Source organism: Sarcophilus harrisii, chromosome 3 (genome assembly GCF_902635505.1).
Source record: "Sarcophilus harrisii chromosome 3, mSarHar1.11, whole genome shotgun sequence".
Taxonomy (NCBI): Eukaryota; Metazoa; Chordata; class Mammalia; order Dasyuromorphia; family Dasyuridae; genus Sarcophilus; species Sarcophilus harrisii.
The window spans coordinates 238749117-238763637 of NC_045428.1; the positions used below are offsets into that span (position 1 = coordinate 238749117).

General features: G+C 31.4%; 1 protein-coding gene across 1 annotated transcript in view; it reads left to right on the top strand.

Moving 5' to 3' along the window:
* The window catches only part of TMPRSS15 (transmembrane serine protease 15), a 131128-nt gene that overhangs the window by 38582 nt on the left and 78025 nt on the right, over positions 1-14521 (top strand). The window contains exons 6-7 of the mRNA XM_012544342.2: positions 7540-7659; positions 10751-10859. Of these exons, the coding sequence (XP_012399796.1) occupies positions 7540-7659; positions 10751-10859 (229 nt within the window). The remainder of the gene's footprint in view (positions 1-7539; positions 7660-10750; positions 10860-14521) is intronic.

The following is a 14521-nucleotide window of genomic DNA, read 5'->3' on the forward strand; positions in this document are numbered from 1 at the left end:
TCTTTCATTATTTCCTTTTTCCTCTCCATCTTTGACAAAAAGATTAACCTTCTCCTCTATATTTACATTTGATCCAATCCCCTTCTGTCTTCTCCAGCAAGTTTCAACCTTAATCAGCTCCCATTTTTTGAATCTTCTATCTGTCCTTCTCAAATGGTTTCTTTCCTACACTTTCAAACAGACTGAAGTCTCTCCCATCCTTTAAAAAAATTTGCTTCTTTTTACTGCCTTCTCGGCACAGTTAGATGGAATGATGGATACAGTGCTGGACTTGGTATCCAGAAGACTTCTCTTGGTAGACACTAGCTGTATAACCCTGGACAAGTCACTTTATCCTGTTTGTCTCAGTTTCCTCCTCTGAAAAATGAGCTGGAAAAGAAAATGACAAACCACTCCATTATCTTTGTCACGAAAATCTCAAATGGGGTCATGAAGAGTCAGAAATGACTGAACAATAACAAAACTGTCCCCTCAAACTATTTTTCTATATCTCTTTTCTTTCTTAACCAACTTCCAGAAAAAGTTGTTTACAATTTGTTGCCTCTATTTCAACTGTTTTTATTTCCTTAGCTCTTTTCATTCTGACTCCCTACCTCATTTCTTCAACTGAAATTTCTTTACCCAAAGTTATTATAATCTCTGAGAAATTTGATGGTATTTTTCAGTCTTTATCTCAATTTATTTGCTGTATTTGACATTATTAATCTGGATCTTCTTGTATAGTTTCTTCACTGTGGACTTTATTGACAATTTTTCTGTTGTTGTTTTTCTGTCATTGTTCAGTTGTTTTTCAATCATGTCCAACTCTTCTTGCCCCCTGTTGGTTTTTGTTTTTGTTTTGTTTTGGCAAAGTTCCTGGAGTGGTTTGTCATTTTCTTTTCTAGCTCATTTTTCAAATGAGGAAACTAAGACAAATAAGGTTATTGACTTGACCAGGATTATAGAACTATCAGATACAGAAGTATCTGAGGCTGAATTTGAACGAAGAACTTCCTCACCTCAAGCCCAGCACTTGAGTTATCCCCTATGAATGTAGGGGCTTTTAAGGACACTACTTTCTCCTAGTTCTCCTATTTATCTAATCATTCCTTCTCATCTCATTTGCAGATTGATCTTCTAGATCCTGCCTTCTAATTGTTTCAGATATTTCCCAAGGCTCTGTCCTAGTCTTCCTACTCTTTTTTTTCTACATTTTCTCTTGGTGATATCAGTTCCCAATCAATTCCCATTTCCATCATTTCTTTGTGTATGACTCCTGCATATATCTGTCTAGGTCTAGCCTTATATCACTAATTCAGGGATTGGGTTCTAATCCTAGTTCATAAATCACCTATTGAATATTTCAAACTAAATCTTCAAAGGAATCTCAAAATAATATGTTCAAAATGAAACTCATCATCTTTCCTTCTAACTTCTCTGTTCTTCATATTCCCTATTTCTATTGAAAGGACCACTATTCTTCTAGTATCTTAGGTTTCTCCTTGACTGTTATATGTATCTCACCCAACATGGCTAAATAAATGCCCCAAACTTGTTATTACCACTTGGATTTATCTCTTGTTGACACAAGATGCCTTCTCTATACTCACACAGCTACCACTTTCATTCAGGCTCAATAACCTCTAGACCTTCACTTGATTTATGTAGAGATAACAACTGAAACACTAAAACTGATGAGTTTGCAAAAAACAAAATAGAGTCCAGGACAGAGCACTTAGATATATTCATCATTAGGGAACAATATATATACACACACTTAGATTATATAACATTGGCACAGAAAGGAAATTTAGTCATCCAGTGGTAAATGAATTTACTCCAGGATAAAAAAAAAAAAATACTTGTTCCAAATTTCACTACTGATGAAATCTCTCTGTATGACTTTAAGAAACTTTTGTAAATTATGAGGGGATAAAGCACTAGACTTGGAATAAGCAAAACTTGAGTTGGGATCCTACTTCAGATGCTGTGACATGGGGCAAATCATTTTCTTCTTTTAAGCTCAGTTTTTTTCATCCCTCTAAGGAAAGATTTGAGCTACATCAAGTAAACTTAACTAGGTTAAGTTATAAACTTGTCTTATTTTAGCATTTTGATAGTTATCTCTCAATATAATTGATTACCTGTGTAATCTTATGTATTTTCTTGTTATACATTTTAAAATGCCATTCCAAAAAGAGGGATTAGGATGCAGAAGTCTTTATTTAAAACTTGTAGGCAATATGCCTTCTAAAATCCTAACTCTAGACCTACGTTCTAAGAAAGCCTTCTTCATTTTAAAAGGGAGAAAACTGAGGCTAAGGAAGTTGAATGATGTTTTGCAGCTAGTTAGTAGTAGATCTGAGACAAATTTCCTGAATCCTTTAATCCTTGGAAAGAAAAGATTAATTGACAATTTTATTTCCAGACCAATGGCCTATTTCTTTAACTATTCCATAAAAAAATGACCTGAAATAGGTTTTATTAGCAATGACCTATTAATTAGGGAAAATGTTTTGAGTAAAATTCTGTTTTAGTTGTTGGGATAGAACACTGATTTGACTTAATGGGATTTAACTGGCAATCTCACTCAAAATATCCTATCTAACTTTGCAAAATGCATGTCCCATGTATTTATTATCTCTTAAGTGTCAGTTATTCTTCTATTATTCTAATTTGTTTTGGGTCTTTAATCTTTCATTAAAATCATTTTGGCATACCAGAAATTAGAAAACTTCATCCAGTACATATTTGTTAAGTATGTTTAATTCTACCTTAGCTCAACCATCTAGAACCTAAAAAGATTACAAAGAGGTCACAAATGTTTAGGGTAGATAATTTTCTCTACTTACTTAGATTCATGGATATAATAACTTTTGTTTTCCCAGATGGTTCAAGTGTTCTAAGTTTGAAAGGATATAGGGAAGAATTTTAATATATATATTTTTAAATCAACTTTTAATCCCCAGTAGATGGCAGTGATGTTTTGGTTTTTGAATTAGAGCAAAAACTGATTTGAGTTCATATTTAAAAACTTTAAACCAGTACTCTTCTTCTCCTCCTGGATATTCTCTCCTTTCTATGCTTTCATGTCACTTTTCCCTCCTGCTTCACTGTCTGTTCCCTAAAAATCTGAGAATTCTTCTCAATCTTCTTTGATTCCTTTTCATCCATGTCACTCCCAGTGACTCTTAGAATCCCTTAAGTCTCTGTCTTAGGTCCTTTTCTCTGTTCTCTCTTTACTTACTTGGTGATCTTGTCACCAAGGTTCAATTATCAGCTCTATGCAGATGCTTCTCAGGTCACTGTATACAGCTCCACTTCTTCTCCTGAGGTTTAATAACACATGTCCATGGCCTCTCTAATTTGAAGTCCCTTAGACATCTCAAGCTCAGCATGTCCAAAATATAATTCATTCTTTTCTTCCAACCCTCCTCCCTTCTGAATATCTCTATTAATGTAAAAGACACTACGTGATCCTTCTAGTCACCTTCTAGGCAAGCTCATTGTCATCCTCAACTCTTCACTTTTACTCCTATCATCTTGCCAAATACTGTCTTTCCTACTTTGTCATGATCTCTTGAATACATTGTCTTCTCTCCATTTATATAGTCACCACTATAGTTTAGTCATTTTCACCTCCACTACAATTTTTAACTGGTCTGAAGATGAATAGATTCTTTAAAATACAAACTTAGGAAGGAGTCAAGAGAAAAACATAGAGAGAAAATGACATTTAATCAGTTATATCAAATTGTATGATGATAGACTGATTATATTGCAAAAGGAAGAGAAAAAAAGTGTTCTATCAAAATCCTAGTATCTTTTAAGCATCATTGAAAAAAGTAAATAAGACAAGCAAAGGGATTTGGGATAGTTCTATTCTATTTTGATGCTTTCAAAAGAAAGGAATGAGAAAAATAAGGAAATATATTGGAACCAAAAGGGGAATGAAGGAGATATTTCTCATACTAGGAATCTTTAATGTTAAGATATTTGAACATGGACTGGGAAATAGGGGAACAAAGGGGAAGAAAAATGTAACACAAGCTTCATTTTCATTTGAATCAGATGAAGAAATGTTGAACTCACACACACAAAGTCAATATAGCATAGTATACATTAATCTTAACTCATTAATTGTGATGATGGCAAGATAGATAAGGTCATAAGTAAAACAAAATACAACATTGGCAGGCAAACACATGAAGGGGGCAATTAAAAAGAAAAATAGTAAGAGAAAAGATATAAACAAGGGCAGGGCAAGGGAAAGAAAAAAGGAGGAAATAAAGGGAAAACACATTCCCTTAATTATAGATCACTAGCATTAAAACAAATTCAAACTCTTTCATCATTTTTCTCTTTGAAAGAGATGTGGTATTTCAAAGTCCAATTCTTTTTGTACAGCAAAATAACTGTTTGGACATGTATACTTATATTGTATTTAATTTATACTTTAACATATTTAACATGTATTGGTCAACCTGCCATCTGGGGGCAGGGATGGGGGGAAGGAGGGGAAAAATTGGAACAAAAAGTTTGGCAATTGTCAATGCTGTAAAATTAATCATGCATATAACTTGTAAATAAAAAGCTATAATAAAAATTTTTTTTAAAAAAGAAAGAGATATGGAGGGATTAGCAAAGAGAAGAAAAGTACAAGGGAGAGGATGGTGGTAAATACACAATTCACAATCATAACTTTGAATGTAATGAATTGACTTATAAAGTAGAAGATAATATAATGAATGAGTAAGTAGAATCCATCACAAGTTATCTATTGGAAATAGACTTGAAACATCAAGATTCATGGAATTAAAATTAGGAGATGAATCAAAGTCTCTCATACTTTGGGTAAACTCAAACGATTAGGATTAGCAAACTGATTTTAGTCTGGGAAGCAGTAGAAATAAATCAAACAAATAAGTAGGCACATTACATAATGCTTAAAGGTATCATAGAGAATGAATTAACATCAATATATAAAACTATTTACACATAAATAGTTAAATGAAAATTGATTGAGTTAGAAGCAGCATAGTAAGACTATACTAATGAGCAACCTCAATGATCGCCTTTCAAACCTAGATACACTTAAGATAAACAAGAAAAAACATTAGTCTCTGAATGTAACTTAAGAAAAAAAAAGAAATGATCAATATCTAGAAATTATTACATGGGAACAGAAAAAAGTATCTATATTTCTTGGATTGAATGACACCTTTACAAAAACTGAGCATTGGAGCTATATTGGAGCATTAAAAGACTTACAAACAAGCATAGAAAAGCAAGAATGTTAAATAGTCTATACTAAAAATTATGTAATAAAAATCATATTCAATATAATATATTTGAAGGAAGAATTAAAATTTAAACAACTCCTATAATATATAAAAAATTTCATCAATGAAAATAATGAAACAACATACCAAAACCTTATTGGAGAGAAAGGGAAGATATAAATAAATTGGGCCTCAAATTTTTAAAAGTAGAAAATAAACAATCAGAATACGCCCAATAAAACACCAAAAATATTATGAAAACCAAAGAAGTTAAAATTGAAAGAAAAATTTTTTATTGATTTCAAGCTACTGTTAAAACTACCAAAAATAAATAATTAACCTAAATTAAAGAAGGAGTATAAAAAAGTTTGGATCAAAAATTAAAAAGGAAAATTCACAACAAAGAAAACTCTGAGAATTAAACCAAATGTTCATATAAAGATTCATATGTTCATATGAAACTAAACAGTTTTATGACAAAAAAAGCTAAAAACTAAACTGAAATTATGAATATTTATAAAAAATGTAAAATGCATTGATTAACATAACCATACAGTTTGAATAAACCAATTCCAAAAGTATACATTACCCAACTCATATGTGAATTCCGAAAAGGGAAAAAAGCCCATAACTCTCAGATGGATTTACAAATGAATCCTATCAAACATTCAAACAAAAATTATTTCAAATATCGTGTAAAATTTCAGCAAAAATAGATAAGAAAGCATCCTTCCAAATTATTCCTAGAATATGAATATGATCTTTACAAAAACCAGGGAATGACAAAATAGAGATAGAAAATGATAAACAAAAATCTCTAATGTGCAATATTAAATGAAATGTTAATGAAGAGAATACTACATAACCAAAGTTTATACACAATAACCATTTTAGATTTATGTGCTGGATTAGTTAAATATTAGGAAAACAACAAATGCAATTGACCATATTAATAATAGAAACAGTCAATCATGTTACAAAGGATAGTCTTGTCTTTTTAGTAATAGGTCAGGCAAATCTGAAATGCTCAGAATTTTCTCAGACTTTATTCTCTACTTTCTTCAGCTTGGAGTTTGACTCTGTTCCATTTTTCTTCATCTGATGTATTGTTTCCCAATTTTATTAGATACTCTCCCTCTGGTTCTGAGAGATTTACATTATGCAGTGTAACTTTACTGTAAGACACTTTGTCTTAAAATGAATCACAATCATCCTGAAAGTATTTTATCTTCTCCCTCTCCTGGTACATCCTTCAGCAATACACTATAATATCATATACCAGGGAGAAATCATTAACCCTTAAACATCAAACAAGCATTCAGAAGCCCTCAAATCTTCTGACCTTTCCTGTGTGTACATTGGGGAAGGAGGATGTGATAGAAGTTAAAAATAGCTGTCATGCCCAAGTAAACCTACATGCCTTTACACTTTCCGCACATCTCTCAAAAATATAAAAATATTTTAAATTAGTTTTAAATTTATTTGTTTCTTTATTCATTCATCAAATAATTATTGAATGTATGTTATGTATAAGACATTAGTATATCTGATATTACATGTGTATATTATATTTATTGCATCCCCGAAAAATGAATACATTTGTGACCTCTACTAAATGTTTAAATGATTAGCAAATGGGAATTAACTTTAATCTTTGATCTCCCCAAATTACCATAAAATGTTTTCCCAAGATTAGTATTAATATTAAAAAGTAGACTTCAAAGTATGATGGCAGTATTTAAATATTTCAAATTTAATATTTCAAAAGATTTAAATTGGTGTGAATGTTTCCTCTAGCCAGATAGATTTAAATTTTTAAAAAAAAACTCTTGGGGATTTCATCAATTTCATCAATTGTGGCCAAATAAAAAAGTATTACTAGTGACCAATCTGCTTGTAATTAAACCTCTCTAAATCTAGCTAAGCTATTTGATGGAATCTTTCCTATAAGATTGTGCTGTGGTTACTACAACAAAAATATCCAAGTAGGATATTAGCATAGATTGTCAATGTTTTAAACTTTGTTTTGAAATCACTTCCAAGAACCCTGCATTCTTGATATTCAATTTCCTATTTGATTTTCAGTTTCTATTCTTTGATCTATCATATATAGAAAAATTTCCATTTGAATTAGTATATGACTACTGAATACTACACCAGTCTTAGATATTACAGAGTTAGATTGAAAATGACCAAACTTAGTACTTATTAGTCCATTCAGTATAGAAAAGGAAAATTCAATTTTTTTTCCCTATCTTTTTTTTTTTTTTATTCTCAGTTGAATGCCTCCCTGGTTCAAAACTTTGCACTGATACTCTAAACTGTATATCTGAAGAACTGTTTTGTGATGGAGAACCAAACTGTTCTGATGCTTCGGATGAAAGTAGTAGAATTTGTGGTAAGTAGTTGTATGTGCTATAGTTTATATGTGTTTATCAATCTACTCTATCAAATATCAGCTGTAGACTGTCCTCTTCTCTTAATTATAGATCCCTTATACTGTGGATCTTAGTTTTAGCCTACTTCCCACTAACAGGTTTTGCTCCTTCTCACACTTTGGATGATAAAGATGGAGAAAATCACAACTAGATCTATAACAAATTTATGTAATGTTATCTCAATGAGACCCTCAATGAAACAATGGTTTTACCCTCCCTAATTGACCCACTATTCCATTCATTAAGATTGTCCCCTCTATCACCCCTACTCGTTCACTTATTTTCATTCTCTCTGTATCTATTGATTGCTTAATTATTGTCTACGGAACCCATGTCTCCTCCAGTCTGAAAAAGTTCTTATTTGACTTATCTTTGCTAGCTATTATTCTATATCCTCCTCCCTTTTCTATTTCCTTTCCTTTCATTCTAAACTCTCCTGAGGCCTCTAAGCTCAGTATTCAATTGAAACTGAGCTTTCCAAAATTATAAATGATATCTCAATTGCCAAAATTGAGCTTTTCCCAACCCTCACCTTTGTCAACTTCTCTGCAGCTTTAGTCACTGTTTTTAAGCATTTTATTTTTTCCAGATACATACAAAGATAGTTTTCAACATTCACCTTTGCAAAACCTTATGTTCCAAATTTTTCTCCCTTTCTCCCCTCCACTCCCTACCCCAAGACTAATGTAGATAACACTTGCAATTTTTTCAGACATATTTGCATATTTGTCATGCAGCACAAGAAAAATCAGATCAAAAGCAGGGGAAGAAACACGAGAAAGAAAAAAACAAACAAGCAAACAAAAATGGTGAAAATGCTATGCTTTGACCCACATTCAGTCTCCATAGTTCTCTCTCTGGATGCCTATGGCAATTAAGTTTTTCCACTGTTGATCATCATTACAATATCACTGTGTCTTGTGTACAATGATTTCCTGGTTTTGCTTACTTCACTCTGTATCATTTATTATAGGTTCTCCCAGATTTTTCTGAAGCTATCTCCCTCATCATTTCGTATAACCCAATAATATTCCTTCATAGTCATATACCACAACTTATTCAGCCATTCCCTAGTTGATCAATATCCCCTCAAATCCAATTCTTTGCCATCACAAAAGTAACAATTATAACTATTTTCTATCTACAGGTCTTTTTCTTTTTAGTATATTTATGTGTCTGCTTTTTTACAATCTTCAATATTTCTCATTTTTCTTTTTAGTCATGTTAGCCAATCTAATAGGTGTGAAGTGATGCCTTAGAGTTGTTCTAATCTGCATTTCTTTAATAATTTGTGATTTAAAGCATTTTTCATATGATGGTAGATAGATTTGATTTCTGCTTCTGAAAAACTACCTGTTCATATCCTTTGAACTTTTGACAATTTGTAATTGGCTTTTATTTTATAAAGTTTCCCCTGTGAAGTCATGCACTAAAATTATTTTAGTGTCTATTGCCTCTTTTATTTCATTTAAGTTTACTTTTAAGAATTTGAATTCTATGCCACTTAATGCTTATGTTTTGTATTGATATTAATTAATTGTCTATGGTATCTTTTGACACAATGTTATTTATCTGATTGTCTTTTTCAGTTAGGTATATTTTTCTTTTGCTTTATCTGAGATTATAAAGCTACTCCTGACTCTTTGGTTTTAGATAAAGTTTCTGCTCTAGCCCCTTATTTTAACTGTGTGACTTTCTGTTTCAAAGTGTTTCTTATAAACTACATATTATTGGATTCTGTTTTCTAATCCATCTTCTCCTCTCATCTTCTGCTTTATGGGTGAATTTATCCCATTCACAGTGAAAGTTATCATTGCAAACTGTGTGCTAACTGTGTAATTTTGATAGCTAACTCCATACTATTTTCTTCTATTTATCCTCTTTTCTCTCCTTTTTTACCCTGCCCCTCTCTTCCCTTAATCTGTTCTCCCTCTTGTTATCAATCCCCCCTCCCTTTCTCTTAGCCCTTTTCCCTTCTACTTCCCTGTTGGGTAAGATGAATTTCTGTACTCAATTGAGTAAAATTGCCTACTTTCTCCTACCCTCATTTTCCAATAAATTATAAAAATTATTCCTTGCATGCTTTTTTGTGAAATAATTTCCCCCAATCTTTATCTCCCTTCTCCTCCTTCCATTGCATCCTCTTTTCTTACATATACATTTTTCTTTTGCAATCATTCCAGCATAATAGACTCATTCCTGTTCTCTCTAAGTAAACTCCTTCTACTGTCATATTATCCTATGATAATAAAATTCTTGTAAGGAATATAAACAGATCAACCATATTAAATTTCTCATGATTTCTAACATATATGTCTTTCTATTCCTTTCTCAAGTCTTGTATTTAAAGTCAAATTTTCTTTTTAGTTCTTTTCATTGGGAAATCTTGAAAGTTTTCTATTTCATTAAATATCCATTTCCCCACAATAGGATTGTACTCTTTTTTACTGGATAGATTACTCTTAGCTGCAATCATACTCTTTTGCCTTACAAAATATCATATTCCAAGCTCTCCTTTGTTCATCATGATAGCTGCTAGATCTGGACTATAGCTCTATAATATTTGAATGTTTCCATTTTGGTTCCTTGAAATATTTTCTCTTTTTCAAAAAAACTACTGTTTATCCCTCCCTCATCTTATATTTTATGAAAGTGATTTCTTAAACTTCAATATAAAATTTTACATTTCCATTTATTTAAATGCCAGAATATTTTCTGGCAATCCTGACTTGGTCAGGTCCAATGCCTTAGAATTATCATCAAAGTTGATAATGATGTTATAGATTTCTTTCATTAACATAATAACTTTATACAATAAAGATTTGATTGAATTATATGAGATATTAATGTTTAAAGTCAGATTTGAACTCAAATCTTTCTAATTGTAGACCCAATGTTTTATTTAGTAAACCATTAGCCATTACTAAAAATAGACACAGCACTGATCATAATAAAGAAACTATAACTCAATTATTGATATTAAAACAATTTAAAACTTTGGGAGATATTTCCAGACCTGATTGACAAATATTAATTGCCCCTTTTTTGCAGCTACAGCTTGTGATGGAAATTTTATGTTGACTGGTTCCACTGGATATTTCCATTCACTTAATTATCCAAAACCTCACAATTCAAATAATTTTTGCCAGTGGATTATACGGTATGTAATATAATATTACTGCTACTTCTGAAAAATGAAAACTTTTTATTTTCATTTTCAACCTTAATGAATACTATTGCTGCAAAGTTTACTCTTGCTTCTAACATTTAAATATTTAACCCTTTGTACCTAACCCAATGATATCTAAAACAGAAAGGAATCTTATTTATGACTCTTCTTTTATTGTCGTTTCAAGAGGGTTTAGATCAAATCAGATATTCCAAAAGTAGGGATGTTGGTATTAATCTTTAATTCTAACTATAGCAGTTTGAATGTGAAAGATTTCTAGTACAATGACCCATTTAGAATAGTTTTAATGGTTAAAATTTTTTTCAATATGTGTTGTGCTATATTTTGACACACATTCAATTCAACCATTTATATGCAATAGGACCCAAGTTGTTAATTGGGCTGCCAAATTACATAGCCAGAAATTGTTTACTTTCTTTTATTTTAATAATAAAATTGGATTAACTAAATTTCTATTTGATCTTTTCATTCAATGTTTAACAACTGTCATGGATGAATAGACCATTATGATAAACTGGCATAATCTCAACAAATACATAACAGAAAACCTTCCAGGTGGATTTTTACAGAAATGTGACTTGTTCAAAATAAGATGTTTTATTGTGATATTGCGGTGATCTTGGGTTCTCAGATTCTATGCCAATGAAACAAAAGCTCTTTCAGATTTTACCATGTTGAAATGACTTTACTTACAGTACTAGGAGCAGACTATTTCTGTTCTAATGCCAGCCTCACTGTGAGAAGCTCATCATTAGTAATTAGATACTCAACAATGAAATGGCCACAGCAAGGATGAAAAAAGAATAGAAAGTAATCCTGTGCAGTGACTTTCTGATTCTACAATGACAGTATAAGAGTGAGAGAAAATGGAACAGCGCATACTAATAATTGCACAGTCTCTAATGTTATCTCTAAATGTTATCTGAGCTATTGGTCCTCTAAAGGGGAGGCTTATTGTCCAATGATCAACCAAGTAAATATACAAGTAATGGAAGAGAATAATAACAAAAAATAGTTGGTGAAAAAAGTTGCAGCTAAATAGAAGAATGCCTCATAAATTCTTCTTAGAGAAGAAAATGAAAGAATTGGTACAGGTATTTTTATCATATCAGAGTTTTTTAAAATATCAGTTCAATGGGGGTCTATGGTCAGCACATGTGCTACAACACTCATGAAAAACATTTTGCAAATTGTAAGAACATTATTGTTTTTTTTTATTTAATCTTTTTTTTTTTAATTTAATAGCCTTTTATTTACAGGTTATATGTATGGGTAACTTCATAGCATTAACAATTGCCAAACCTCTTGTTCCAATTTTCCACCTCTTACCCCCTACCCCTCCCCCAGATGGCAGGATGACCAGTAGATGTTAAATATATTAAAATATAAATTAGATACACAATAAGTATACATGACCAAACCGTTATTTTGCTGTACAAAAAGAATCAGACTCTGAAATATTGTACAATTAGCTTGTGAAGGAAATCAAAATTGCAGGTGGGCATAAATATAGGGATTGGGAATTCAATGAAATGGTTTTTAGTCATCACCCAGAGTTCTTTCTCTGGGCTTAGCTGGTTCAGTTCATTACTGCTCCATTGGAAATGATTTGGTTGATCTCATTGCTGAGGATGGCCAGGCCCATTAGAACTGGTCATCATATAGTATTGTTGTTGAAGTATATAATGATCTCCTGGTCCTGCTCATTTCACTCAGCATCAGAAGAACATTATTGTTATATATTTTATTATATTATTATGTTTAATAAGAAAATTGCTAATTAAATTCCAACATAAATTATAGCATATGGAGGATAAGGATGATGAGCAGACAGAAAGTTTTATGAAGAATCGCATAAAGCCGTCCAAATTAAATCAATATATGCTTTAATATTTAGTGACTTTATTATAAAGGTGAGCATAGGGAACAATCATGAAAAATATGTTTAAAAATGAGGCTTGAGTAAAAAATAATACTGTGTATGATGGACTACTCCCATAATTCCTGCTTCTTGGTAGATCGATCCTGATAGAACATTGGAATTGCTGAATTCTGAAATACACTAATACTAAAACAAATTAGATATACACACTAACTATGGCACCTATATAGTGAGCTACCAGAAGTGGAGTGCCACCAGTCTGCCTGAAGAGAGTCAAACTGACTCAGGTCAGAAACATAACAGGACCTATATTCCATACCAATCAGTATTGAGATTAGACCTGTGAGTTTTCACTTGTAGTCTAGTTCTCTAAAACAGGGAGACCAATCCAATAAACATTTATTATTAAGTACCCACAACATGGCAGGCACTGTGCTGAGCTATGGGGATACATATCAAAATAATTTTAAATTTCTTGAAAGATATGTGATTTTTGTTCAATGACCACCTGATTAATATTCAATGAGTATGAAACAATGAGACAAGCTTACATAAAAAATTTACCACTACTATAAAGTACAATCAGATTGAGATGGTAGATTATATAGATTCTGAATGTCTAACTAATTCTCCTATTTGCAAGTGACTTCCTCAATGAGATACATAATAACTTAGAATTCAGACTAATACAAAAAGAAAAAATCAAATTAATTAAAATGCATATTATCCAGGTTATTACATATATTTGGATGAAAATCTGTAGGACTGGTTCATTCATACCTATATATTAACAGGTGCTACATATATATAATGAACTTGACTCAATTGTTGTTTGTAAATGGCTTTTGCAGTTTCACTGTGGAAAATAATATCCTATTGTTCAAATTACTCTTAAGTGATCTATAATTTCATCAATGCTGATATTTCTTCAATGATGCATATTGCAACCAATTCAATACTCTCATATGTCCTTCCATAGTTCTAAAATAGGTCGTTTTCAAGTATTGTAGATATTTCTCATATTCTCTTGACATCAGAAATATTCAAATGGATTTTATAGTCTGTCATTGGTTACCTCTCAGTTTTCCTATATGATCATTTTTAAAAACTATTTATTTCTTTGGTTACATTCTTTGTAACAATACTTCCACGTACATACCGATTTGTATTATGCCTGCCCATCAGGTTTTCCTCCAGTGAATTTTCGGTGGTCCTCAGTAAAAGTAGTTTAAAAACTGTAGTGTTCCATGGATCACAGTATTAACATATTCAGAAGACCATTTGGCATTAAAATTTTAAAAGGTGGGTTGCTGTTTCATGGAGGAGTTTTAGGTCATTAACAGAATTTCATAATTTTTCCAAGGCGATATAGCTTGCTCATGTTGAATTCTGGGTGCAGATCAAAGAACATTTTCAGTATCTTTCTAAAATAATATAAATTGATCAATGAACTTGATAAATTTTTTTCTCAAACTACATATCAATCTGGACAATAAATTTTTTTCATTCATTTAGTTTTTTTCCTGTTTAAATAGGACAAACTGTTTTGAGTGATTATAGATCATTTTTATAATGTAGAACTGGCATATTCTGAACTTTAATGAAATCAGACACCTCATGAAGGCCACATTATCTACAAGGAAACTAGCTCATTTGGACTCTACCTTGGATTGTTATGACAATTGCAAAAATGAGCCTATTGGATATACTGAACAAGTTTATTTCTATTAATTCTTTCAAGGAATATTGT